This window comes from Corylus avellana, chromosome 2, assembly GCF_965113065.1.
Source record: "Corylus avellana chromosome 2, dhCorAvel1.hap1.2, whole genome shotgun sequence".
Classification (NCBI taxonomy): Eukaryota; Viridiplantae; Streptophyta; class Magnoliopsida; order Fagales; family Betulaceae; genus Corylus; species Corylus avellana.
This window is the reverse complement of record NC_142491.1, coordinates 39,880,283-39,908,135: the sequence shown is the minus strand read 5'-3', so window position 1 is coordinate 39,908,135 and position 27,853 is coordinate 39,880,283. Positions and strand designations below refer to the sequence as shown.

The following is a 27,853-nucleotide window of genomic DNA, read 5'->3' as shown; positions in this document are numbered from 1 at the left end:
GTCAGTTTTAAGTGCCTCTAGGTACACATAAAGTATATACGAGGCAATACTTAGCTAGAAGAAGAAAAGAACAAGGAAATTATGATAACTAAGAAGTAAGAACCAAAGGGAAAACAAAAATAACTGTCCAAAGATGCAGAATATTGAAGGAAAAAGGCCGAAGCTCCTTCAATATCTTCCAACGGTCTTCAAAAGTTGTTCTTTTTCCTTCATAGACACCACAAAAGACATGAAGACATCGTCTTTCACACACTAAAACACTTCAAGTGCTGCTGACAGTCTACCAATAAGCATACAAGTTCACTACTCATCTAGGCATAATCCAAGTATACAAGAAAATCATTGTACATGAATTATTTATTGTTTACCAATACGTTAGCCATTTTAGCAGTTTTTGAGTTTTAAGGGCACACCTTCCTGAGATGTTGCTTCTAGTCCTCTATGTCTTTGAGCCTTGCAATAAGCTTGCTTTTGCTCCTATTGGATGATGCTTTTACTCCTGTTACTATGCCTTTTCCCAAACAAGAGAGAAAGTTACGAAAACACAAGCCTAATGCTCCTTCAATGTCAAGACAGAAAAGAAAAGAAAGAAACTCTCGATGTCAAACCTTTTAGGTTAAAATTGTCAGAATATTATCACAAGCCAACAAAAGGTTGGCATTGCTGCAGTATTGAATGGATTGAGTAGGTAGAATATGGACAAGCAAAGTATGATGAAAAGAAGGTTGTTGGCACAGGGATGCAGTTAAAGTAGTGGCTACAATCCTCACACACACTTCATCAATGGGAACTATTTGTTGGGTCCTCAAGTGTTCAATTGCAGGGGAATGTGCGCAAAGAGTGTAGTAGTTTTCACAGCAAATTGACTCGTCAAGTCCCTTGTAGTCATTCCAGAATCTCCTTTTATATTGAAATTAAGAAAACTCTTAAATTCTCTTTAGATTTCAGACAAATTAATAAAAAGATCAATCAAACAATGAATATAAAGAGAGATGATAGAAAGTAATGTTCAAAACTGAATACGCATTTAATTTTGATCATGGATGATGAAAGTGAATATTGAATCTCTAAATCAAGACGGGATAGATTGAAATTACTAAAAATGAATAACAGATGATGGAATTCTAGGCTTCACTAATTTAACATACAAAAAGCGTAGGTTGTTTACATAGAGACATGTATCATGAATCATCGGTATTATTAAATGCAAAGTAAACAATGTAGAAAAGGCAACCGTGCAATTCTCAAGAATGCAAATTTCATTCATAAACAAGCACCCTTGGGACCATTAAGTCTCAGATTATTATTCCTCAATTTTACGAGAACATGATCTGATACACCAACTAAAAACTCGGAACTAGAAATTCTGAACATCAAGAGCTCGGGTGCAATTCCCAAGTATGCAAATTTCATTCATAAACAAGCACCCTTGGGACCATTAAGCCTCAGATTATTATTCCTCAATTTTATGAGAACATGATCTGATACACCAACTAAAAACTCGGAACTAGAAATTCTGAACAGCATCAAGAGCTCTGGCTGAATTTACGACCAGACATCTTCTCAGACTCGTATAGTATGTGATTTATGAGTCCCCTCGCCGCACTGTCAAACAAAGGAGACAAAGATTAGAGACTTGAAAACACTTTTATCATAAAAAAAGCAGTATAAGAAACTGTGTTTGTTTATCAGTTTCAAAACGTCTGGGACTTCAATCCAGCTTTTCCGGTTCAACCATGAAACAGAATAGAAAAAGAGAAACAATTAAGAAGGTCAATTATATAATTGGAGGACCAAGCAAACCCAGTAAGATGCACTCTGGAATTATAAGATGACCAATAGAAATCATTACCACTATATTCCACATACAACCAGAAAACATGCACAAATCAATGCAATAAACTAGAGAAACTGAAACTCACTCATCCTTCAACTTTTGAATCTTCTCTGGATCTGTCTCGAGCATGTTTTTTTTGAACTGCTGCCTCACCATATCAACTAGAAGCTCTGTATTATGTTGCTGCAAAATAAACAAAGGCCCAAAGTAAGTTTCCAGTATCTTCTCAGTATGAATGGAAACAAAATCAAATATCTTCCAAATGTGACTGGAAAGAAAATCATTAAAATGTGAGCTTATATTTTGCAACGAGAATCCACACAGGTACGATTAAAAAAAGGCCAAGTACTCTTTACTATTACTGCTCGGCCAAGGCCCAAGAAATGTGGTATTTTTTGCAGGATATCTGTTTATATTCTATAAATCCATGACAATAATTGAATCGAAGGCCCTGCAGATTCTACTTATGACTAAGACAGACATGAAAGATGACGATCTAAAATACAAAAACACACTTTCCCCAAAGAACATATTAGACATAATGTTGGCCTTCAACAGCATATATTCTACTTAATATTCAAACTGATTTATAGGGTCACAAAAATTCTAACTTCAGCCCACTTAGCTGATAGAGAATTAGATCATCTGATAGCACTTTTCACACAAAATAGTATATTCAGTAATAATCTCCCAAAAGAGTAGCGAATGTTGAATCTAACAATGAAATATACACCAACTTTAAAATCCCACAAAATCTATGAGTTTGAGAGAGACTGTATCCAAGTGACACCTAGATATAACATATAAACGACACTACTTCAACCAAAAAGCTTAAGCCTATGCAAACAGGGTTGGGCCCAACTATTTATATCAATCACTCACTCTTATGATTAATACTGATTCCTACTCATTCTTATGACTACCAGGCATGAGACTTTCTCATTCTTATGACTACCACTCGAAGTAAGGCTTAATCACTCACACATATATACTCTAGCATAGATAGATAGAAGCTTTGCATACCCGTTGACCGATATATTTAGCTCTTCGAAGGCATTCACGGTAAAGCTACAACAAGAAGCATGAATCAGGAAATGGGTGCAACAGATTGTATATTGTAAACGGTAACTCTGAGTAAAAAAATTATCTTCGGCTGGAAAGAAAGGGAATTTTGTATAATAAATAAAAATGGCAGAACATATAGAATGGAGAAGAATTTGATACTAACTCTAATCACATTGTTGGCAAGTTCAGGTGGCAGCACGGTTTGCAGAGACGGCATGTTTCCTCGATTAGTTTCGAATTGTTATAACTGTGAGACAAAGACAATCACCACAATCACCATTAGCTTCAAAGCACAATCTTTATGGGAATCATGACGGAGAATTGGAAAAAATGGAAATAATACATTTATACATATTTTTGACAGTGTGATTTATCTTTTATCAATCAATAAGAATCAAATCAATCAAGAAGCTAAAAAAATTGTTGAACTGCATTACGAAATTTCACAGAGACCAATTGTCGAACAGTTTGCGGGAAAACTAAATTTTGGTCCAGAGCACTTGGTTGGGGATTCGAAATGAAAGGGAAACCACGAGAATTATGGGAAGAGAACTGACCGAATGAGAAATGAAGTAGAAGAGACTCGGAGTGATGTTAATCGATCAAAGACCACTAATCGAGAAGAGGCGGCGATAGCGGCAACGGAAAGAGAGTTCAACTATCAATGTCATAGAAATAAGATAGTGGCATGTGCTTTTGTTACTTAAAAGGTAATTGTTGCGGCGACTATACTATTTGTGCTGGTAAGTAGCCTTGTCGTCTCAACAAACTTATTGAGTAGTTGCCTCGATGGCTGTTGCAGAGGCGATAGAAGGCATTTGGGAATTTTGAGGATGAGAGGCTGAGAGCTCTTACTATCCGGTCATTAAAACACTACTTTCACAGCCTCCAATTAAAATTGAACACATCAGCAAAAGGCAACATATAAAATAGAAATGAAAATGTCATAAAACAACCCATATCATCCCCACTCCGACGAGTTGTCACTGTGAAACTATGGCCATCACTTTTCTCATTAAGACTTTGCCGATTTGATTCCCATATAACTCTATTCATCCATTCTGCAATGCAATCGGTACTCGCAAACGCCAACAACCAGATCATGGGCAGTGGAACAAACATAAATTGTAAAGGCCAAGCAAGGTCAATCAGTGGAAAAATTGGCCTACTAAATTTACTCTATCAATATCGGCCAAGCAATAATAATTCAGCAAAAATTACAAAAACAGAGGTTGGGCAGTGGAACAAACCTACCAGACAAATCAATTTTTTTCTTTCAAAAATCTCACCTTGCTTGAAGGAACAAACCAAACAGCCAAAGTGATAACGAATTGCAACCCAAAATACGGTGGCGTTGGGCAGTGGCCGACCTTGGCCTTGGGAATGAATAGGAGAAAAGGTCCCAAAAAAAAAAAAAAAAAAGAGAAAGGTTTGGGCTTAAAGATTCGGTGTTTTAATTACTATTTTATTTGGTGTTTTTTTGGCTAAGTGTCAATAATTTATTGGAGGTTATAAAAGTGATGTTTTACGGCCATCCGGATTAAAGGTTTTTTTTTGGAGGATCATAGTTGAATCCATTCAAGCGGACTGATGACGTAACAATTTCTGGGCCGTTGAATTAAATCAAAAGATAGAATTGCACAGAACCTATAAGTTCCCTAAGAACACTAGCAACAACAGACTCCCTATAATATATTCCCTTTCTTATTTTTAGAGAAAATATTAAAAAAACACCTACATAGAAGCCCCCAAATTGAGGGAAAATGGTTGGAAAGCTGCTGCTAGTGCTCTAAAAACTATTTCCCTCTCTCTCTCTCTCTCTCTCTCTTTCCGAGTCTCTCATTCATTCATGAACTGTTATCTTTATCTTCAACCCATTTCAGAAAACCCAAATCCGTAAACTTTCACCCCATTTGTTCTTTGTACTATAATTCTTCTTCTTCTTCGGCTTTTACTGAGAAACACTCTATTGAGAGATACCAAAGAGACGAATGGCTCTACAAGAACCAAGTGGAGCAAATTACATCTTGCTCCTTTCCACCTGATATATTCTGACTCGATAAGGCAATTAAGACCACATAGCACTGCAATTACCAGAGCTAAAGAAGCTGCTCTAGCTGCTGAGAGAGAAGAGAGAAAGTGAAGGATATGGTGGGAACCCTGAATTGTCTTCTTTTTTTTTCATTCTATGTTGAGATGGAACAATTGACAGATTGAGTAGGAATGAGCCTTGCAATGCAAACAATGTTATCTTTTTTTAGTTTGAGGATGACATTACATTTGCAAGAGTCTGTATATTATTTCCCAAAAAATGAGTCAAACCACCCCCAAATTGAGCTTAGCGATGGCCCATTCACCGACCAAAAGGCTAACACAAGATTGGATTATAGACAATTGACTTCAGTTCAATTTTTCAACGAGGTAGTAGCAAACAATTGTTCTAATCAATAAGCCGAAAGTCTATTTAAGTGGGGTTGAATTTGTAAGCAGGTTACAAAAGTGATAAAAAAGTATTATATTATTTATAAATCATCAATTTTTACATGAATATTCTTGATTATTCATAGGACACTCTTGTTATTAGAAGTCGTCGAATTTTCAATAGAGTATTTGAGATATATTATACCATTTGGCCAATATATATATAGCATTGTAAATGTTACGAATGTGACATCATTAATGGTGTCTAAGCGTTTTAGCAACGTCACAATCTCCTCTAAATTGAATTGTGTCAAACCACTTCTGTTGACCACTGTGAAAGAGAGGTTTAGAGGTGGGCAAACCAACAAACCACCTCTTTGGTCAAGGAAATGGCTTGGCCACTCCCAATGACCAGCCGCAGCTGAACCATACTTGTAGTCAATTAAGTTATTTGCTCACCCCTAACCACCCCATAGAGGTGACAGAACAACCCTTATAGCCAAAGATTGTGGTTCAACAATCCTTTGGCACTCCAAACCTCGTTCTTATTTTGTCATGGTCTAAACTATTTATCTAAAATAATTAATCCATATAAAATGGATTGCAGCCGATACAATGCCTTCAGTATAGCAAAATCTCAATCCCACCTACCAATAAAGTTTTTAAGAGTGCTACACATACTCTCAAGTATTTATTTTCAAGTATTCACTCTCTGAAGTGGCAGTGAAATGTATATTTTTCATTGCCACATGAGAAGGTAAACACTCAAAAGTATGCGTATCATTTCTTTAAAGTTTTAAGCTTTAACGCAAGTTATGATACTGTTTTATATATATATGTATATATATATATATTTTCTAACGGAGCTCAAGTTTAGTCCAAAATTGACCACAAACAAAATGTATAGCAAGTATTTTCGTGATAAAAAGTTGGAGAGAACCGGACAGAGATTCGACGGACACCACTGGGAGATATGCCAATCATTTCCCGGTCCTAGTCCTTGATTATTCTGGTCTAATGAGGGGAAGAAGAAAAATGATCTTTAATATCCTTCACATGACACAGCATATATTGTCTACCTTAATTAGTTTTACAGTGGTCTTGACCTTGACAAAATCAACTAAAACTCCAACAATTGTCTTGATGACTAGGTTTGTGCATGAGACATACAGTGGGGACTTCACAGCAGAACATTGCTTCTTTTTCTCTTCTTTTTTTTGGGGGGGGGGGGGCTAGTACCACCCCAAAAAAAAAAAAAAAAAAAAAATTTCAAAAAAGCAAAAACAAACGAGTAATGCTACACACATTCCCACTCTTCACACTCTCATTTTCATTCTCCTTAGCGTAACTTTTAAAATCACCATTAAATTTAGGATTCCATTATTGGATTTTGATCCAATACTGAGTTTAAAAGTTACGTTAAGGAATGTGAGAGTGAGTGTGACATTACTCAAAACAAATATCTACTTGATAATGACCAAGACGAGATTTCTTCATAGAGAGGAGGATCCTCATGATCTATGCAGCAAAATAGCATGGTTGGCTGGAAAATTATATGCACAGAATGCATGAAGCTTTTGTAAAATTAGAATTTACAATTACATTCACATTAATACTGTGAACCAGTCAATTGCTTCAGAACTGCATTGGTAGATTGATGAGCAAAATACTTTTGCCTTAGCAATACATATGGGTACCCAATGAATGCCAAAAAGTGAGCAGGTTTTGAGAAAGAAAGTATTTCATACCACACTTGGTTGTTCTCATCCAACTCAATTGAGAAACGTTCTTCACCAGCCTGCTTTCCAGCAAAATGCACATATTAGTGACAGTAAGCGTTTATCAAATTGAAGCAGGTTTAGCACGCTAAAAGATAATTTAACCATTAATTAAGGTGAAACTGCATGCATATGCCTGTCAATTTTAGGGCTGAGCACCATTCCCTATGGACAGATTTCAGCCATACCCCGACCCTGTATCCACCCCCAACATACCCAAATATCCGCTATCCACCTGCAAATGGGCGGATTTTTGCCCGCCCTAGGTCATGGGGAAAAATTCGTCCATTACTCTTACAGCCTCATTACCTCGGGCAGGCGGATAGGTTAAAAAAACTATCAGTTGCAGCCAATTCCCTTAGGATATAAGAAAATAAAAATAAAAAGAGTTTGTCTCTTAGGATATGGCATACTCTATGAATATAAAAACTTCACAGAAAATAATAGATTGGTTGCAGCTGATTCCCTCACTAGCATGTCTAGATGATCAAGATACTGAGGGTATGGAACATGCCCTTATTAACTTGCGGAGTCCACAGAGTTGCAACAAGCTAAAACAATTGCAAGAGCTTTTGACCAAGCTATCACATATCTACCATGCCTACTCGGTAACATAATCGTCTAACATAAAATAATAAATAATTTTACTTTAAAGAAATAGTTAAGAAGTGCAAGGCAGTGTAACACAATTAGAAAATGGTTGGTGTTCTGTGAGCATAAGAGCTAAAATGGATAAATAAATTATTAAATCACCAGAATAACATCTAAGACATATTCAGCTAGTACTAATCTTCCAAAGGGAAAACATTAGAACAAAGAGTCATCAAGAAGGATAGACAGAGAATAAAAAACTATTGAATAAACCGGCCACCTGGTCCAATAAATCATTGGCAACTCTGAAGAAAATGTTTTAGAAAAATACAAGCTCAAGTCAGACTGTCCCAGAAAACGTTAAAATCATCTTCCAACCTAAGCCCTGGTCTCTATTTTCTACAAATATGGAAAAAGAAGAGTATCTAAACAACCCAAGTTTCCTAGCTATAAAATATAATGAGCAAGTGAAAAGGCACTAACCAGGAGGTGACCTTGGAGGGTACCGCTTCCAAAACCAAAAGAAACCATGGCCTTGTTAGCCTTTCTCTTCTCATGTACGTATACAACCTGAAGAGGCATCATAAGCCATGGGAAAAACTCCTTGAGGCAAACACAGAACTTGACTCCACTCTGAATCGGTGTCTTGGGATCAACAAATGCCCAATTCAGTCCAAAATGCCTGCAGTAATCAGATTAAGTCGAGGAATTAGGATCTCCATCCCCATTTAAAAAAAATAAAAAAAATAAAAAATAAAAAATCTCTACATCTAACACAATATCCCCACACCTCCAATTCTGGAGAGCGCTCTTGCCCTTTTCATAAGTCTCAAGACCGGAACCAACTAACATGCGAGAATGGTTTAGTAAGAACCCGTCTTTTGAGAGCTCCTTATCTTCTTGGAGGAAAGACAGTGGCTTAGCACTGGCTCCTCTAAATTTAGAGTCATAGTTGAATGCACCTGACCTTGTGTAAATAAGTATCATAAACAAGTTCAGATAACATAATTTAACAAACAAAGATTTCAATTTCGTTGACAAAAAGAGAACTTTAAGCCAAATTAAAGCATTTATACTTGTTGATGCAGGCCTTCTGTTCTTGAGGAGAGGGCCGACCCCAGCACAGGAAAACCATATCTCTGTCAAATATATCGATAATCTTCAAATGGGTAATCACGAAATTGTCACATATGGAACAAATAATTTATATATAGAATTGGGATATCAACAAATTGACGAATTCAAGTATAGAGTCAAAATAAGCCTCAACTTATATGCTCTCATCAACAACATAATCCTATTGGAAAACACAATAATAAACGAAATCCCTATTGGTTTGAAGAACTTAATCAACATGAAAATGATTCTACCTAAGAATTCAACGAACTATGGAAGTACTTAAGTTCAACAAATCTACAGTCAAATTAAATGCCAGACTTGCAATGATTAAACAATTCAAAAAATAATAATCACTAAAGAAGAGAATGCTGAAGCAGCTCGAATTTTACAAAATTTTGGAAAAAAAGAAAATAAGTTTACATCAGATATTCGAGAAACAGAGAATTGAATGGATTTAATTAAGAAATTATACTCCAAACCTTTGCTCCGAAATGAAACGATCAAGAAAAGGTTAAAGTTCTTACCTTTGAGTTCAAATAAGTTGTTGAAGGGATGGGCTTCGGTACTATCGCGACGCTTTGAGCGTCTGATGTTCCACTTCACTTTCGGTGAAGGCGTGAAGCTGTGAGACTCTGAAAGGGATATGTGTCAAATTTTAAGGATATTTTTGTTCTATTAAAAATTTTATAGGGGTAATTTTGTCATTTTGTTGCTAGTATCAGGGTGTATTGTTATTGTTTTAATAATTTAAAGAATAAATTGTCGTAATTAATAGTTTTGGAGTAAATTATTATTAAAATAGCAATTTAAAGAAGTTAAGTGAACCATAAATATATAAAACTTAAAAAATCTCTCACCAATTTTAAGTTCCAATCACATATTGAACGAAATTGTCTTCAAACTCATTTCAATCTTATACTTTATATAATGTGAGAATCCAATCTATTACAACATAGGCCCAAAGTGGTAGAACCATAAATATAATATTACATCTCATGACCTTTATTTCAAACTAATCACCCAAATGATATTTCGATCTTATACTTTTAACGTAAGAATCCAATCTATTACAACATAAGCCCAATGAAGTAGACCCATAATACATCTCATCACACAATAATGGGGGGAAACCCAAATAGGGATGGAGCCTAAGTAATAATAAGACCCATTACAGATAAGGGCCTCTTGGGCTTTATACAGTATACACTGTAACACTATCCATAGCAACCATATTGGGAGAGCTCTACCACTTTCTGAGGGTCCCCATCTCGCAAGCAGGTAATGGGAGGAATAGTCAAGGTTTCCTGATTTCCATAAGCATTCCAGCAGAAGGGATCATCCACTAGCTCCCCTTCATGTGGGAGAAGCTCCACGTCCGAAAGTGTGATATTTGTGCAAGCAACGGTGTCGCTGCAAGCAAAGTGGATTGGGGGGCTGCGCACGTCATAGGTGCCCTTTATGTTCCTGAAGGCCACGTCCGTGACATATACGGCTGAAGTTTCGTTCAAGCAGGCCTTTGAGAGGCAATAATATTGGTCTATTATTACGCAGTTCATGACGTTTTCCATTTGGATGTTCTCGAATGATATCCCTGTTACAGAGCCTGTTCCACCTTGCCATGTCTTGATCCTCAGCCCATTGTCGGATTCCTTAATCACTGCGTTGCGTACTGTTACGTTGGAAACGCACGCCCGGGAATTATGCACTCCAAGGCTTCCAATGCTGCACAAAAAGATAATGAATGAAATCGTTAGCCTTATTGCTTATGAACCTTCATTCATTATTGGATTCTAAATGATTGTCTCAAGAGTTCCTCCATTAATGAAATATTTAATCATTATCTTTTGTCCTTTTTCTTATGTTTCCTCTCTCTTCACGGCTTTAGGACTGAACCCCATCAATTGGGATGCCAATCTAGAGATTTCAAATTGTTAAATTATCAGTCAGTTCCAAATAGGAAGAAAGAAAAAAAAGGGTAAATTTAATTATTAAACTATCATTTAATAGGTGAAGATCAATGCGTTGAATATTCAATTGACGCGAGGTAAACTGATGAAGTTAAAGTTTGAACCTAGAGCTTTTGACTTTGATACCATATTAAAATAATTAAATTACCACTTATCTCAAAAGATTAAGCCAATAAAAAAATATATAAATTTAATTATTTAATCAATATTTTTAACACAAATATTATCAATTTTTGTTTTTTACCCTTGTGGAGATACCTCCAACATGCTGGTGGATCTATTATAGTGGCCACAGAATGTTTTTTGTTTAATATGCTTTCGGATAAACCGAACTAAAAGAATCGCTTTATACCCACAAAACACTTAAAACTACTTTCATGTCACAGTAAAACATTTTTTTCAACCAAAAAGCAAAAGACATAGTCTAAAATTATCACAGAAATTTAGCTAAGACTGAAGGGTAATAATTGCAAAGTAGCTTGTAGCTTCACTCAAGCAGTTGGAAGATAAAAAAGCCGGATTTCAGCTTTCAATTTGTTTAAGAAAAAGGATGAGCACCTTATCCCGTGACTAGGCCCGCATGTGACACCCTCAATGTCAACATCTGAGCACCCCGGTCCGATCGAAATGCAATCATCGCCTGTTTTAATCAAATTTTGCATTATTTTATTTTGTCTAACACATAATACTAAATACCCAAACTGAGTACGGAAGACAGATTATTTCCCTACCATTTCCTATCATGGTGTTGTATATTCCAACCGATTTGGTGTTCTCAATGTGGATCCCATCGGTATTGGGGCTAAGTTTTGGTGAAGAGATTGACAGCTTTTCTATCAGTACTCCATCACAGCCATCGAATTTCATATGGAACTGAGGACTATTTTGGATCTTTAAACCGCTGACCACCAAATTGGAGCTCATGAAGAATCTAATTAACTGTAAATTAAAAAAAGGTAAATAAGATTGTAGTTAAGACTGTGAAAAAGATTGAACTTTTTCAAATATTTGAATTGGGTTTTTGATGATTCTACTTACTGCAGGGGAGTCACATGGCCCTGGCATTGTCGATCCATTAGGACCCTGAAAATTGCATATTTCTAGGATTTTAGTAATGTAATATTTCATTTCCTTGGAATGAGTAGATACATATAATTTCACATAGATAACTCACCCGGTGAGGCTTGCATGGGAGAGCCCACCACTCCTGGCCATTCCCTTCAATGGTTCCTGTCCCTGTGAAAGTCATGTGGTCTAGTCGGTAAAACACAAGCCATTGCTTCCGGCTATCCGCTTTCGGCCAGGAATTTGGTCCGTTGGGTGGCATTAGCACCCCATCCACCTTTTCACATATGAAGCTTAATGTTAGATCATTAATTAATTTAATTAGTGAGGGCCAAGAAATTAAGGAGGAATCTTTATTTGAATACTTACTTGGAATACAAGTCCTGGCTTGCATGGCCCTGAGAAGATTGTTGAAGTGATTTTGAAACTATAATCTGCTGGAGCCAGGACCACACCTGACTCTACTGCACAAGCAGCTTTCCATGCTGCTATAAACGCAGGAGTGTCATCAGCAGCACCGTCTCCAACTGCCCCAAAAGATGTTACATCGAAAACACAGGAGTTACCGGGATCATTAGGGTGCGGGTCGGAAGGAATTGCAGGAGGAGGAATAGCAGGGGATGAATGCCCTGGAGGTTTAGGGGGTGAGGCTGCAGGGGGGGTTTTGTTCTTCTGCTTCTTGTGGTAATGGAATCTTCCTTCCACATTGTTTGAGTTCTGAAAGATAAAGCTCGCTGTCACCCAAATGACTAATAGCGTGCGAGAAAGGTCCATGAGAAGCAAAGCAATCTTCAAAACTCTGAAGAACCACAGAATGCTGCCCAAAATGTTCCACTGAAAAGTGACAAAAACCTTCCAACACTCAGATTTCTAGCTTACTGCAGAAAACTAATGGAGGAGAAAGAAGAAATTAAAGAGGGTTCACTTCTAGAGGCCTCAAATAAATTATCCTGGCAAGGACCAGTTGAAGCAGAGGCTCTTATTTATACTCAAAACTAAAAGTTTCTCTGAAGTACTGTTCTCATGCATAAGGTTGACACGTGTCAAGTTCAGGTAGACTAAAATGTTATTGTCTTTAGGAGAACGGCTGGAGGCTTTTTGAAGGCTTTTGGAGGTTGGCTTTCTGTGGGAAAGCCTGGCAGAGTAGTGTAAATTTGTTCTTCTGTGGATTTTATTTTTATCTCTGATGCTCTCACACCTTTCTTTCTCTCATGAGTCTCATGCTATTTTCCTATTTTTGCTTCAATGCCATGTGGGCCAAAGATTTGTGTTTCCTTTTCTTTCAATTCTTATATCACCTTTCTTTTTTCTTTTTTTCTTCTTTTTTTTTCTTCCTACTCTGTTCTTTTTAGTGACTTTTAGCTGTGAGGAATTGCATCTTCAATAGTACTTTGCTCTTGTGAACTTATTTGAGGCTCTTATTTCCTAGAAAAGCGTGCCAAACCAAATGTGTTCTTCATGTCCTCGTATCATGAGCTGTGCTGTCATACGAGGCATCTCTCCTTTTCACTCTTTTGTAGAGTACATGAACATATCAATTAATAATATTAGTGCAGGATAAATCTTCCTACTTATCAATGCTTCAAGATAAATTTTTAAAGCATTAACACTGCAATTGCCCTTGTTGGTGTAAAAGGAATCAAATTCCAAAGTCTAGATAATTAATTAGCATTCTAATGCTTCCCAACCAGTACTATTCCATCTCTCTCGTGAGCTAATTAACTTAAGCATCGAATATTGATTGAGATGTTTTATTCCCTCAGGACATTCTACTAAAATTAAAGCAGTGTAAATATCACATTTTTACCATCAATCATATCATAAACTATATTTCATGTGACACGTATATTATATATTGCTGTTCTTTCATGAACTCTTTTAGTGATAAGATCGAGAGAGAGAGAGAGAAAGACAGAGAGGAGACAGAAAGATCTCCAATGATATTTTCAATGTAAGGATGAGAGGATATAAAAATTTTAAATTTTAAATTTTTTTTTAAAAAAATAGCAGTAGCAAATGGGTGAATGTGGTGGTTTTGACGTAAAAGCAATAGAACTCGTGACTCTTTGTTGTTGTTTTGCTTCTTGTGGCCATGGAAGTAGCTAGGAAGCATGTAGTAGGCGCGGGACAATAGGATTAAACCATCCACGGGTAGATCCAATCCCGATGGGCCCATTAGCTAGCTAGAAAGTCCTCCTAATAAAGAACCCTTCCAAACAAACTTTAAACTCTCACGTGATTGCTCTTCAAACAAACTATACACACACAACAATTGCATCAACAGAAGTAATGAAGAATTGAGTTCACCTGAGTCACGTTACAGGATTCTAGGGAGCTTGGGAATTGCTTCGATCACCGTGCAAATTAAGCCAATGTCGATGTGTAGTGTAGCAATTGCATGTTGGTTGTGAAAAAATGTGAATTGGGAGAGGCTTTTTATAGGGGTTATTAGAAAGATGGCCTGGTAAATGCATGTGTTTGTCTCCGTCTGTCACGTGTACACTCTCACGGGCGGTTCCTAGAGCACTTTTTATGTTTCCTGACACTTGAAAGGGTGATGATTTTATGTTTCATGGCCTTCAGCCATGACACGTCGGATTCAGATACATGCATCCCACGTACGTTCTCTCTTATTGGGTTCTTGTGGCTGGCGGGGCCCGCCTGGGTAGGCCACGTGTGGGGCCTGCCACCCGCTGTGACGGAAGGGAGGGAGAGAGGGAGGCTCTCTCTATCAGAGTTCCAACACCAAAATTCACATGCTGCTATAAGTTGAATTTGCTGAAATTTGAGGTGACCATCTCTAGATTCCTCTCACGCAATGGGAAGATGGAATGGCGGCACGTGGCAGCTGCGATTTCACGGGTTGGTGTTTCTGTGTGTCACGGGTGACAGAAGGATTACGTACTAATTAAGGGATTATTAATGGTTAGATACCCTAAACTTGGTACTTACATTGCTTACAAGACAACAAGAGAGACAATTTAAAGAGACAAGCATAAAAAATAGATGGCTGGGCACTGACGATCCATCACCAAGAGAATTTTGGGTGGTCTGATTTTATTAAATCCCGGCGGCCAGCACCTATTTCTTCAGAGCTATATTTTTTGTTGTATATGTTGTAATGATTTCTCTAGTTAACTGCAATACCAGAGAGAGTGTCATTCATCCAAAAGTAAAAAAAAAAAAGTAAGGGTAGTTCAGTCGGCTGTGGACCACGTCTAATAAAGTGGAGGTTACTAATTTGAATTTCTCATTTTCCTTCTATTGTGTGGACAAGTAAAAAATATAAAGGAGCCAAAAAAAACTATGGATTTCAAATTAGTAAACTTTTTTTTTCCATTCTAGTCAATGTGAGAGAGGGGAAAAGAGGGAGTATTAGTAAACCTTATGTTAGTGAAATGTTCACTCGAATTCTATCTGTAGAAAGAGCACAACGCGCGATTGGTTTTAATTTGCATTAATGTCTCATACTCGTTTGACTTTTGGGTGAAAACTTGTGCTCAATACAACTATGCGAAATATGGGAGTGTCTGGTAATAAAAGATTGTAAAACTTTGTCCATATTTTAACGGTTGATTTTTTTTTCTCAAAAGAAAATGCTTCATTTTCTCTCTTGATTCTTTTTTCATTCTCATACTTTTTTAAATTATATTGAGTTTGTAGAGTCATATGAGTCCTACACATAGCCATATAAATTCAATGGTAGATTTGAAAAGTGAAATGACAGGAGATAATACATAGTGTTAAAACAGTTTTCGGTTAAGTGAATTCAAGGGGAAGCAAGTTGCCTCTTTAATGTTGCTCCTTCTTGATTTGCAAGATAAAAAGATGGTTAAGAGAGCTCACTAGGGTGTTTTCGGCGAATCTTTCTCCGATGGTTAAGTCAATGACCTTCTTTGTAGGGATGATAGTATATTTGAAAATGAGTTGAGCGTGTACCTTTATTTGTTGGTTATCTTCTTTATTTATAGCATAGCCACTAAATGAGATAATGAATACCAGCCGGGCGGAGGATCCGGGATTAGGTGTAACCAATGGAAAGTTAGTGATGGCCAGGCGGAGAATTTGTGATCCACGTGTAACTGATGGAGAGTTGATGACAAGATCTTTCGTTCGGATAATCGAATCTAATGTTCAGATGACTTTATGGGCGCATGTAACGCTTATAAGCATTTACTAATAACTGATGCCTCCTCTTAATGATCATTGAATAGCTTTCTTCCGATTATACTTGTATCCTCGGGTACCTACCCCTCGATGATTATAATATAGCATCTAGGAGATTCATCCGATAGTCTGAGCAATTGATAAGCTAGACCTTTTTGGGCTGGCCCTGTGCTAGTGGAAGCTTTAAGCCCATATTGGCATTCCTTGATGATCCGGGCCCATGGGCTCGGGTCTTATAACATGTATGAACATATAGCACATCTCTTTCCCAAATTAGGTTAACTAGATGGATTTTCATATATAGCTTTCATTCCATCTTATTTTTGAAAACAAACTACAAAGTTGTTCTCTAAATAAAAAATAAAATTCTAAGAAAATAAAATACAAAACATTTTTCCAAAAAAAAAAAACAAATTAAAAAAAAATGTTGTCTTCTCCGTTGAATTTTATTGTATTGTGGCCACCCACCGTCTAGTTTGGGATCATGTGGTGGCCGCCAGCTAGTTTTAACAACCATGCAGTGGCCGCCAATCAGATTTGGTGGCCACTGCTAGGGCAGCCGGAGCACCACCATAATGGCGGCACCATTACTATGGTGCTACAATTTTACTTCTTTTTTTTTATGTTATAAAAATAAATCTCACATTTAAATTTTTACAAAACACTTCTAAAATTTTATCAAATCATTTTTCAGCTTTTCTCAAACGTGACTTCCACCAAATCAATTTTCAACTTTTACTTTTTTTTTTTCAAAATTCAAAACTCAAAACAATTCTCAAAATTTTATCAAATAAACTATATATAGGTTTTTGTCTTCTCCGTTGAGGAGCATGAAGCACAAAGAACGCTGGGTACTATCAAAACTGAGTCCATTAATGTGACTTACCAAAAAAAAAAAAAAAGTCCATTAATGTGGCGGCTCAAAAGCCCGTGATGTATCAGAACCACTTGCAATTGGGCTTCGTCTATGGCCCAGGTACCACATGGACGTCCTATCATGCGTGCACGTAGGGAACTTTAATGGTTCAATAAAATAAAATAAAGCCTAGCATATGAAAAATTTAATATAGTACCTAGTAAAGTTGCGGCCCGCAGTGGTGTGACGTAGAAACGGCGGACAGGAGGACGGCCAAGACTGGCCAACTAGAATAAGCAGCAACTTTTTTGCTTTGTCCGGTATGACGTCTTTCGTCATCGGAAAATCCGAAAATATGCTTTGCTTTGTTGTCCTTTTTCTCTCGCCAGCATATGCATGATATACCGTATATAATGGCTTTGTTCGTAGATTGAATGTAAATGAGTGTATTACCACGAATAGATCATTCACTTTCCAATGTGACATGGGCAATTGAAAATCAATGGAGATGCACTTGAGCTTTCCTGTTTGCCTCGTCAATATTAAGGATTAGAGTCAATCTAAAAACTTAATTTTTGTACCAATTGAGCTAATATGGAGGACCCGTAAATTATTTGATTTTACTCCATCAATAAAGTTAATCCAATAATTTATAAGTGATTTTCAATTCGACCATCAATGTTTCAATTTTTGCAATGCACTCTCCCAAGCTTGCAATTTTTTTTTAATTCGACCAATTTCATCCAAAAATTTCCATATTGTTCCTAATTTATTTTTTTATAAACAAATTTTTAAAATATATATATTGGGAGTGGCTAGCCACCCCATTGGCCATCTGGCCATTTTTGCAACCCAAATTTTTTTTTAAAAATAAAAAATTAAAAATTAAAAAAATTAGGGGCAATATGGGAATTTTTGGATGAAATTGGTCAAATTGAAAAAAATTTGCAAGTTTTGAGAGGTGCATTACAAAAATTGAAACATTTGTGGTCGAATTGACAATCGCCCCAAACTTAGGAGGGGTAAAGTGTAATTTTTCCTTTATCTTTGGTTGTCATGAGATAATTCCGATGTGCTTGCTTAAATCCTTCGGAGTTAGATTATGCTGGAAGAGAAAGTAAAACACTGCCAAGGATGGGCTGCTTTCATAGGAAGGGAAACAGATCTTCTCTAATTCACTTGAAATTTAGAGTATTCATTTAGTGTAATTATGAAGGTATATTTGTCCAAAACATTTTGTCTAAAAAATAAATAGACAATATTACTCTCCTAAATGCACTAAGACTCCGTTTATTTCAACGTAAAATGATTTTCATAAAATGATTTTTGCATTTTACGGTGTTTAGTACGACGTAAAACTGTGCTCAACGGAAAATATTTTTCCTTCAACTGAAAATTCTTTATTAATTTTCGGTCTGACTTTCAGCATCTCATTCTCAAATCGACAGACCCTATCAAGATCAGCCCAAGACCCCGTCGAGACCTGCCCGATACCTCTCCGGGACTTGACCGGGATTTGCTCAGGACCCGCCCTTTCGGTAGAAAACATTTTCCTTGAAAATAATTTTTTAGAAAACATTTTCATTGAAAATGATTTATTATAAAATATTTTTCAATATTTGACATGTACGAAAAATCAGGCAAGTTTCGGTCGGGTCCCCGACATCGGAAAATGAAAAACATTTTCAGCAGAAAACATTTCCCTAAAAAACATTTTACAGTATTTGGTGTGTACACAAAGTCATATTAAACACTAAATTGTGAAAATGTCCATGTCGGGTCTTGGACGGGTCCTGCCGGGTCTCGAGTTGATCCTGATAGGGTCTTAATAGGGTCTAGGTGGGGTCCGGGCGAGTCCCGGGTGAGTCGCAGTGGGGTCCTTGCGGGACTTGGTTCGAACACCTCTAAGACTTTGTCAAGACATTTTCGTAATTTAGAGTTTAATATGATTTATTGAAAAAAATATATAAAAAACTTTGATTTTTTGTGTGCACGCTAAACGGCGTAAAATGTTTTCAGCATAAAACATTTTTAGGAAAAATGACTTTCCTGAAAATATTTTCCGATGTAAACTATTTTATGTCGAAAAAAATGAGCCTAAATGGCTACGATCCTTTTCCCATGGGAAGCATGGAGAGGTGTTTGGGCGCAAATTTGGGTCTTCCTTGTGTTTAGGAAAATTTAAAGAAAACCACAAAAACTTACTCACATCAGATTCCTTATATTTAACTAACCATAAAGGGTTGCTACAGTATTTTCTAATGTGTAGGGAACAATTATTTTAATATAAACATTTATTTTTCCTATCTCATCTTTCATCTTTTTGTCTTTTTAATTAGAGATTGTGTTGAAATTTTGTGAAAAAAAAAATTGAGGGTAGATAGAGAACTTGTATTTTGTAAATAAATAATATTTTAATGGTATATGGAAAAGTAAAGGAAACTATTGTGAAATATATTTCATAGGGAATCAAAAAGTAGTTTTGTGCTATAAACTTAGGAAAAATAAAAGGGAAGCGGCTGCTAGTGCTCTCACAATAGCTTCTCGTACTTTTCCCTATATTATTAAAAATATTATTTATTTTCAAAATACAAGTTTCATACCTAAAATTGTAGAGTCCAATTTTTGACAAAATCCCAACACAATCCCTAATAAAAGGCAAAAAGTTGAGAGATGAGAGAAGAAAGATAAATATTTATATTAAAATAATGTATAAGGAAGTTTTTTTGGTTCCCTACACATTGGGTAGCATTATAACATTCTCAATGTTTAGGGAAGCTGTTGCATGACTTTTTGTGATTTTTTTTTGAGATTTTTCTTATATATAAGAAAGAGAATGAGTTATAAAATGTCTGTTGCTAGTGCTATGACGAAGTGCCTAATTTGACTTGCGATTGTAGTATAGAAGGCCGACTTATTTTTAAAGTTTTGAAGGGGTAAATAAAAATATAATAATAATAATAATAATATTTTTTTGAAAAAAAAAATAATAATAATTAGGGGCTAAAGTTTATTTTTATTTAAAAAATAGAAAAGTAAACCTTGTTAGACAAGACCAAAGACGGACCAACGATACATGCAACTGATCGGGCACCTTCGTGTAATTTTTACAAAATTTAAAATGACCGTCCTAAATATAATATACGTTTCGCAGAATCGCATAGGCACACACAGTTTCGCTATTCTATTTCTCGCATTTACGCCCAGAACTGTCTATTTCGCTAGGCTCCTTTCTGTTTACAGGTCACAGAAATACAAGGCGTTTGACATTGAACAAGCAAACCCTAGAGTTTTGGTGCGGATTCTCAGACTTATATGGCGATTCTTGACCCTCCATCGTCGTCGATTTGTGGATTGATCGGGTTGTAAGCTCGTTCATGTTTTAGCCGATAGTACGAATCGGCTCGATTCGTCACCATGTTCGAGGCTCACGTACGGCTCTAAATATAAATTCTAGTTTGGCGATGATTCACTTGAATTTTCATTTGATAGTTTGTGAAATTTGACAAAGAGCTTGAATTACAGCATTGTATATTATTTGTTTTTGTTGATTTTTGATATGGTTGTTGTTTGGATATTTGCTAAGTGTTTATGGAGTTTTTGTTTGGCAATGTCTTGCTATTGCTCCATTTTCTTTTGACTTTGAAATATGCTATCATTTTTTATTTGTTAATTGGTTGACATAGCTTAATCTTACGTGGGGAATTTGAGACCGGAGCTAAGGTTAGTATTGGGAACTGATTTACTGGGGTTTGAAATGTTTAGACATTGTAGCGTAATAGGAAGCGTCTCCTGAGTTGCGTTGGATACACTAGCGTGCATGCCGAGGGGCGTGAAGGTTAAAATGAACCTAAAAGTCCAATACTCTTTGACTCAGAATAGTTCAAGCTGAATTTGGACTAAACGTCCAGTTGCAAGTGTTGCTATACGTTTTTGTTTTTCAAAGATTCGTCAAGAACGGTCCGATACATTTTAGTGGAAAGGATAATTATACTAGGAGATTGCAAGTCCAATCACACTTTCTGGCTCAAAGACGCTTCAAATATGAATTATTTAGTGAAAATGAGAATGTTGGAGTAATGAGTGGCAAGACAAGAAAGGACATGAGATTTAAAATTGGTGCAGTTTTGAAAAGTGAAGAGTAGCTCTTGTGGGAAGAAGATAAGATAATTGTGGCTGAAATGTCCAGGTTATGTAATATGTGTAAAGATGATCAATGGTTGGTCCTTATGGAATATAATATGTGGGAACAACGGGCAGATTTCCCTTCTATTATGAAAATTTTGCATTTCGGATCAGAATTGATACTAAAGTTCAAATTGTGAAACAGGGTTCTCTCAAATGCTTACCCGCGTTGGTAAATTGCTAGCTGATATTAAAAAAGACTAATGAACTGAGTTGTTATGAGAACTTGAGTGGGATCAGGTGCCTAGGTGTGCCTAGGTAGTTTTGTCGCTTAGTGTTGCAATGAGAATGCACATCAAAGTTTCTGTTGCATTAATTTATATCACAATAAAAGGAAATCGCCTTCTCAACCACTGTAAATAGTTATGTACACTTGGCTCAGTCTTTGCTTAGGCTCTTGTAAATGTAGCCTGCACTGCCAATACTTAATTGGTTTTAAAAAGCTTAGGTGAAAGGTCAAGAAGAATTTACCTTGGTTGCATAGTTTTTGGGTCATGCAATCAACTTATCGCCTGCCAAATTCTCAAATCTAGAAATGGCATATACACTATAGCACTATTTATACCTTACAATGATACTACTTGGATAATCCCAGCCACATATGTGATTTGCAAAAATTTGGAAATAAAATTATAAATTTCAACATGCATGTGATACTTCTCGAATACTTATAGATATGTAGAGGACACACCTTCACTGTTAGGATAGCCCCTCTTTAATTTTAGGTAGGAGTTAATTATAACAAAAAAAAAAGTAGGGTTTATGGCACACTTTAGGCATTTTTTTTTTTTTTTTTGATTTTCTTTGGGGTTCTCCTTTTGTAGACTCCTTATGTACTTAGGTTTCTTTGCCCCTTTTGGCTCTTTTAAATATATTTTATCAATTATCAAATAAATTTTTGCCTTTTGGTGTGAATGGTAATCTTTGTCTTGTATAAATTAGGAAAACCTTTTTGTGCTTAATTCACTGTGAGACACAACTACATAATATTCAACAATTTGATACTATGCACGCACCCACACAATGACTCATAAATTCATAAATTGTACATCCAGATACATGCATAACATTTGATCCTGGTGTCCTGTACCAAACACATTCACAAGTAGATGACATTGTTATTAATATTTCTAACAGTTTTTTCTGAGTCTTAGATGAAACATGGCTATAGAATATTACTAATTATATTAAGGGGTTTAGGAATGAAAAATGTAGTTTGATACATCACCCTATTGTATAAGATGAGTTTTAGAAAGTTGTTAATTGCTTATATGGTTCAATAGGGTGTATAAAGGGTGTTTATTTATTTATTTTTTTTGAATGGATGATGTTATAAATCTAAAATATAGAAAAATCTTAGAGGACATGGCACTCTCTTGTGCTTGCGCTTAGATGGGCAAAACTTAGAAGTTTGAACCATTTATCTAAAAGTTTGAACTATTTATCTAGACTATGTCCTTATGCTTTTTAATCTCTTCTGATTTTCTCTGTTTTCTCATACCGTGCTTTAAGACAAGTTATGTAAACAAATTCCTATTAAATTATTGTTCTGGAGTTGTTTTACATAACTTTTCTTAAATCTTGTGGATATGAGATGGTTTAATACTTAATGAAATTTAGCAATTCTGTTTGGAAATCATGTGGATAAAATAGTTGCTTATGATCTTTGTCGGTAGGTTCTGCATTTGCTTCGAAGGTACTTGGGTGAATATGTCCATGGGCTCTCAGTTGATGCTTTAAGAATCAGTGTCTGGAAAGGTTTGTCCTCCGATCTTCAGTGTGCTTGTATGCCATGGTTTACTGTTCCTGTTCACCTCCTTATTTGAGCTAGGATTTCAACAATTTGAGTTGTTGTTTCCTGTCGAAGCAATATGTTTACTGGATAAGTGAAACATGCTGGAATTCATTGGTACAAATGCGTTTTGACTTGTTGATATGGCATTGGCTGACAACATCATGTCAGCTTGGTCAAGATTAATTACTTTTTTCAGGTTAAAAGATTTTTTTTCCCTCACAAATGATGTTTCTTATGTGTTTTTTTCACAGGTGATGTTGTTCTCAAGGATTTGAAATTGAAGGCGGAGGCTCTAAATTCACTAAAACTTCCAGTCACTGTGAAAGCTGGTTTTGTTGGTACCATAACATTAAAGGTAGCATTTGTTGTTATTGCTTGCACACTGGCTGAGATTTGGATTCTGATACTTGTTTTTGTTTTTATCCATAATTTTTTTTTTAATCATTCTTTTAGTGGGTATAATTAGTATTTTCAGAAGGATGAGCATTGCTCTTGTCTTTGTAATCTGTAATTTTTTTTAAGCCATAATTATTACATGGGTGATATAAAATGTACCAAATCGCAACCCTTCTTATGGAGAAATTCATTATGTTTTGCTGTTTTCACATGTAGTGGGCTGTAAAATAAAAAGAGAGATGTTTTTGTGAAGAGATGCTTTTGTCGTGGCGGAGGATTCTTCAGATGTCTCCTCTGGCACATCGTTGGGCTGTTCTTTCACGTTACTGATAGATACATAGAAATTAGAAGTTTTTTTTTTTTTTTTCCCCCCTCTTATCAGTATTTTACTACTGTATAAAAAATGAGAATGTGAAAGTTTATATGCATTATCGATTGAAATATTATGAACCTTGTGAAGAAAATATTTTTTCTTAGTGGGGAGAACGCTTCACGTGTCTCTAGCATAGGGGTGGCAAAACGGGTTGGTGGGTCAAACTAAATGCGACCCGATTGACCCGCCACCCGATTAGTCTCAACCCGAACACGACCCGTTTAGATAAACGGGTGAAAATTTAAAACACGAACACGACACAACAAATTCATTGGAATGTTATGTTTATTCGACCTAACAAATTAGGCATGGTGGTGTGGATAAAATTTGTTGGATCCCCTCGAAGATGAAGAATTTTGAAGTGAAGTCATACTATCAAGTAATGGTTAATCCGGCACCGGTTGTTGGTCCTTGGAAGAGTAAAGCTCTTCAGAGAGTGGTTTTTTTTGTGTGGACGGCGGTGTTGAGAAAAATATTAACCTTGGACAATTTACGTAAGAAGAACATTATAGTGACAGAGTGATGTTGTATGTGTAAGCACAGTGGAGAATCAATTGATCATTTATTATTGCATTGTGAGGTTGCTATTGAGGTATGGAGCATGGTTCTTGTGCTGTTTGGTGTTACGTGGGTGATGCCGGGTAGGATGAAGGAATGTTGGGAAGTTGGAGGGGACAAAGGGGTAATCGTACAATTCTGCAAATTTGGAGAATGGTTCCTTTGTGTGTAATGTGGTGTCTATGGAGAGAAAGGAATGCATGGAGCTTTGATGACCGTGAACTTGGACTCATCGAGTTGAAGAAAATGGTGCTCTAAACACTTACTCGTGGAGAGTAATGTGGCATTCGTTGCAAGCTTCAACGCTTGCTGAATTTTTAGATTTATGTGCTTTATTCTCAGCTTAAAGGCTATTGTATACTTGTGCTTTATTGTATACCACCTGTGTACATGGGTTGCGCCCCTTTGCGCTTTATGAATCGATATTACCTATTAATTTTGTTTTTTTAAATCTCCAAAAACTATTTTTTTTTTTTTTCTCTCTCTCTCTCGCATCACTGTCTTCTTTCTCTCGTCTCTCTTTTTCTTTTTTTTTTTTTTAATTAATTAATTTATTTTTTCCTTGTGTCATCTCCAGAAACCATTTTCTTTTTCTTTAATGGGTTTTCGATGAATTTGATCTAGATGCAGAAGTTGTAGCAAACAAAGAATCAGGAAAAGAACAAATATTTAATGGCGACAAATCTTTAATTTGTGGGTATTGATTGAGGAAAAGAACCATGGAGGTTGTGGGTGTTGATGTGGCCTTTTCTGTGCGGTGTGCTGAGAGAGAGAGAGAGGGAGAGAGATGCATGTGCTGCCTTTTCTGTTAGGTTTTATTTATTTATTATTATTATTTTTTAAATGGGTGAGGCGGGTCACCCGCCGGTCAAGCAGGATTCAATTGGATTTCTTTTTAGGTTGTTCATTCACATTATTGAGGTACTTAGAAATTAAAAGCTTTTGCTCTTAAAGTCTAGTACTATTGTATACGAAATGAGAACGTGAAAGTTTATATGCTTTATAGATTGAAATATGCCAAGTTTTTGGGGAACTTGAAAACTGTAAGAGTCAGGAAAATGAAACCAGCAGCTCTTAAAATATTTGGTTGGCTAGTTCTAGGGTGGTATATGTTTTTAAGCATTGTCCCATCCTTAATTTCCGATGCATTTTCTACCAAGGGTTGTAAAAAGTAAATGGATATGTTAAACAATGTGTCATTCTTGACTAGTTCTTAAACTTTAAATTTTCAACCTGTTGTTGATCTAGGGATGATACCACCATGAAAGAAATACAGAACAGCCGCAATATGCTTATGCAACCTGACAATATATTAAGGATATTGCTTCCTTTCTTACTGCAGCTTAGGATATTCTTGACATGTATATGGTTTTATTCGGTGACCTATTTGTTATCTGCATTAAATGCTTTTATTTGTTTAATATGATATGCTATAAAGGGTGATGATTATTTTAAATATGATGGAATAGTGGAAAGAATACATGCGGTGGCCTCGGTTTGTTGATGTGGATCTGAAGCTGAACCTAATCTAGTTAAGATTGAGGCTCAATTGAGTTCAGTTTAGCATCGGATACTTTTAGTTTGGACTCTGGGTTATCATGCTTTGAACTCATTTCTACTGGAATATTTTCTAAACTAATTATGTAGAACTGACTTATTGGTAAATGATGGTGTATGAATGGTGATGATTATTTTAAATATGATGGAATAGTGGAAAGAATACATGTGGTGGCCTCAGTTTGTTGATGAAGCTGAACCTAATCTAGTTAAGATTGAGGCTCAGTTGAGTTCGGTTTAGCATCGGATACTTTTAGTTTGGACTCTGGGTTATCATGCTTTGAACTCATTTCTACTGGAATATTTTCTAAACTAATTATGTAGAACTGACTTATTGGTAAAGGATGGTGTATGAATGGTGCAAAGTTTTGTTAATTTCAGTTTTTGTCATCATATATGTTTCATGTGTTCTCTTGTATACTTTGTGTGTGTACAATGGCTTTGCCTCTTCTTCTAATAAATTATTGGGAAAAGTACACTTTAACCCCCCCCCCCCCCCCAAAAAAAAAAGTTTGGGGTAGTTTTCAATTCGACCTCCAACCCTCCAAACTTCAAAATTTTTGCAATTTGATCAATCCGTCAGTCAAAACGGCTTTGACTGACGAAACAGTGATCGCGTGACTCGCACGTGATCACTCTTGGTCTTTTTTTCCCCAAAATGCCCCCACCCACACCTTACCCACAGCAAATGGCGTTTGGTGCTTTTCCTGTGCCATAGTTCGTTATCAGCCAATCAATCGGCCACGCGGTCAGTGGATTCGGGGAAAGCGAAAGTGAGATGGAGAGAGATTCTTCGTCAGACGAAGCGGAAGACCGCTAGAACCACCTTGCACGTGCCTTTTTTGTTGGTCACCACAAAAACCTCACCTGGTTGGTCACCACACCACAAACAAAGACCGCCAGAACCACCTTGCAATTCGGGGAAGATGAAGAGATTCGTTGTCAGATGCGAGTCAACGACACTGGTAAGTTCCTTCTTGGCCCGATCTGGAAGCTCAGTTGTTTGGGATGGGGGGCCTGATCAAGATCTTGGCCTGATTTGCTGGATCTTCGGTTGTTTACATGGAAGCTCACTCTTGGCCTTGTTTCTGAGAGCTCCTGGTGAGAGAGAGAGATAGAAAACTTACAGGAGAGAGAACTTACCGGTGGCGTAGCAACGGTGGATCCGGCATGCGTGAGTGAGGGGTTTGGGATGAGGGGCACTTTGGGGAAAAAAAGGCCAAGAGTGATCATGTGCGAGTCACGTGATCATTGTTTCATCAGTCAAAACGGCTTTGATTGACGGATTGGTCGAATTGCAAAAATTTGGAAGTTTGGGCGGGTGCATTGCAAAAATTGGAACATTGGAGGTCGAATTGAAAATCGTCCCAAACTTTGGGGGGTAAAGTGTAATTTTCCCTAAATTTTTATATTATGGACACAAATTTCCTCCAAACTGGTTTGGAGGTTTGGAGGAAGTTTCCTTTAATCTACTTTAATAAGTGACAAGTGTCAATTCCTCCGCATAAGAAATCTCTTTGGACTTTCTCAATCCTTTTAGCTACACTTGCCGGAATCGGAAACAGAGACAAAAAGTAAGTCGGAAGATTAGCCAAAGTGCTCTTAATGAGGGTTAAGCGACCTCCTTTAGAAAGATACATTCTCTTCCAACCTGCCAACTGACGCTCCATCTTTTCGATCACTTCATTCCACATAGCCGTATCCTTGTACGATGCCCCAAGAGGGAGACCCAAATACTTCATAGGCAAATCGGCAACACTACACCCAAGGATGTTAGCTAAAACCCCAATGTTCTCCACCTCACCAATGGCCACAATCTTTGATTTTCCCAGATTCACTCTCAAACCAGAAACAATTTCAAAACATAAGAGAATGAGACGAACATACCAGATTTGCTCGATAGAGTCTTCACAAAAAATCAAGGTATCATCCTCAAATAAGGAATGGGAGACCATCAACTCCGACAAGACCCTATTTCCCATCAAGAAACCCTTCAAAAGGCCTTGGTCAACCGTCGCATTCACCATCTTACTCAAAGCCTCCATAACCAACACAAATAATAACGGTGAGAGAGGATCCCCTTGCCGGATTCCCCTTGAACTATTAAAGAACCCTTCCGGAGG

The 27,853-nt window shown here is 36.6% G+C and overlaps 4 protein-coding genes across 9 annotated transcripts in view; 1 reads left to right on the top strand and 3 right to left on the bottom strand.

Annotated features, from left to right (window-relative positions):
* Positions 1–1,231: 1,231 nt before the first annotated feature.
* Positions 1,232–4,271, bottom strand: EMB2786 (COMPLEX 1 LYR-like protein). Of its 3 annotated transcripts, none has more exons than XM_059592590.2 (5): positions 4,192–4,271; positions 3,066–3,149; positions 2,861–2,905; positions 1,923–2,020; positions 1,232–1,720 (listed from the first exon to the last, which is right to left on the bottom strand). In XM_059592590.2, the coding sequence occupies exons 2-5, from the start codon at positions 3,117–3,119 to the stop codon at positions 1,609–1,611; spliced, it is 309 nt and encodes a 102-aa protein (XP_059448573.2). In that variant the 5' UTR covers positions 3,120–3,149; positions 4,192–4,271; the 3' UTR covers positions 1,232–1,608. The 3 variants fall into 3 exon arrangements, with proteins under 3 accessions (XP_059448573.2, XP_059448564.2, XP_059448580.1); XM_059592581.2 differs by lacking the exon at positions 4,192–4,271 and adding an exon at positions 3,460–3,767; XM_059592597.2 differs by lacking the exon at positions 4,192–4,271 and adding an exon at positions 3,460–3,734 and having other exon boundaries at positions 1,232–1,605.
* Positions 4,272–6,812: 2,541 nt separating this feature from the next.
* LOC132165066 (outer envelope protein) lies at positions 6,813–9,443 on the bottom strand. 2 transcript variants are annotated; one of them, XM_059575578.2, is made up of 5 exons: positions 9,336–9,443; positions 8,769–8,851; positions 8,483–8,659; positions 8,176–8,374; positions 6,813–7,121 (listed from the first exon to the last, which is right to left on the bottom strand). In XM_059575578.2, exons 2-5 carry the CDS (start codon positions 8,825–8,827, stop codon positions 6,933–6,935), a joined length of 624 nt encoding a protein of 207 aa, XP_059431561.2. In that variant the 5' UTR covers positions 8,828–8,851; positions 9,336–9,443; the 3' UTR covers positions 6,813–6,932. The 2 variants fall into 2 exon arrangements, with proteins under 2 accessions (XP_059431561.2, XP_059431556.2); XM_059575573.2 differs by having other exon boundaries at positions 8,769–8,831.
* Positions 9,444–9,701: 258 nt separating this feature from the next.
* LOC132166914 (Pectin lyase-like superfamily protein) lies at positions 9,702–14,236 on the bottom strand. Of its 2 annotated transcripts, XM_088513935.1 has the most exons (7): positions 14,151–14,236; positions 12,213–12,677; positions 11,953–12,120; positions 11,817–11,861; positions 11,510–11,717; positions 11,337–11,418; positions 9,702–10,533 (listed from the first exon to the last, which is right to left on the bottom strand). In XM_088513935.1, the coding sequence occupies exons 2-7, from the start codon at positions 12,615–12,617 to the stop codon at positions 10,026–10,028; spliced, it is 1,416 nt and encodes a 471-aa protein (XP_088370061.1). In that variant the 5' UTR covers positions 12,618–12,677; positions 14,151–14,236; the 3' UTR covers positions 9,702–10,025. The 2 variants fall into 2 exon arrangements, with proteins under 2 accessions (XP_088370061.1, XP_059433755.2); XM_059577772.2 differs by lacking the exon at positions 14,151–14,236 and having other exon boundaries at positions 12,213–12,815.
* Positions 14,237–20,062: 5,826 nt separating this feature from the next.
* The window catches only part of LOC132176414 (calcium-dependent lipid-binding family protein), a 97,838-nt gene continuing 90,047 nt past the window's right edge, over positions 20,063–27,853 (top strand). For both annotated transcript variants that reach the window (XM_088513857.1, XM_088513856.1), the window contains exons 1-3: positions 20,063–20,298; positions 22,728–22,809; positions 23,098–23,201. In XM_088513857.1, the coding sequence (XP_088369983.1) occupies positions 20,284–20,298; positions 22,728–22,809; positions 23,098–23,201 (201 nt within the window). In that variant the 5' untranslated portion in view covers positions 20,063–20,283. The remainder of the gene's footprint in view (positions 20,299–22,727; positions 22,810–23,097; positions 23,202–27,853) is intronic.

Coding starts and splice junctions, on each gene's coding strand:
- LOC132165066 (XM_059575578.2), bottom strand. CDS start 8,827: ATGGTTTTCCTGTGCTGGGGTCGGCCCTCTCCTCAAGAACAGAAGGCC. Junction 8,660..8,768: donor CAGAAGGCCTGCATCAACAA/GTATAAATGCTT, acceptor TATTTACACAAG/GTCAGGTGCATTCAACTATG. Junction 8,375..8,482: donor AGCGCTCTCCAGAATTGGAG/GTGTGGGGATAT, acceptor TGATTACTGCAG/GCATTTTGGACTGAATTGGG.
- LOC132166914 (XM_088513935.1), bottom strand. CDS start 12,617: ATGGACCTTTCTCGCACGCTATTAGTCATTTGGGTGACAGCGAGCTTT. Junction 11,862..11,952: donor TCCCATGCAAGCCTCACCGG/GTGAGTTATCTA, acceptor TGCAATTTTCAG/GGTCCTAATGGATCGACAAT. Junction 11,419..11,509: donor CAACACCATGATAGGAAATG/GTAGGGAAATAA, acceptor TGATTAAAACAG/GCGATGATTGCATTTCGATC.
- EMB2786 (XM_059592590.2), bottom strand. CDS start 3,119: ATGCCGTCTCTGCAAACCGTGCTGCCACCTGAACTTGCCAACAATGTG. Junction 2,906..3,065: donor TTGCCAACAATGTGATTAGA/GTTAGTATCAAA, acceptor TTCTTGTTGTAG/CTTTACCGTGAATGCCTTCG. Junction 2,021..2,860: donor CTAAATATATCGGTCAACGG/GTATGCAAAGCT, acceptor TTTATTTTGCAG/CAACATAATACAGAGCTTCT.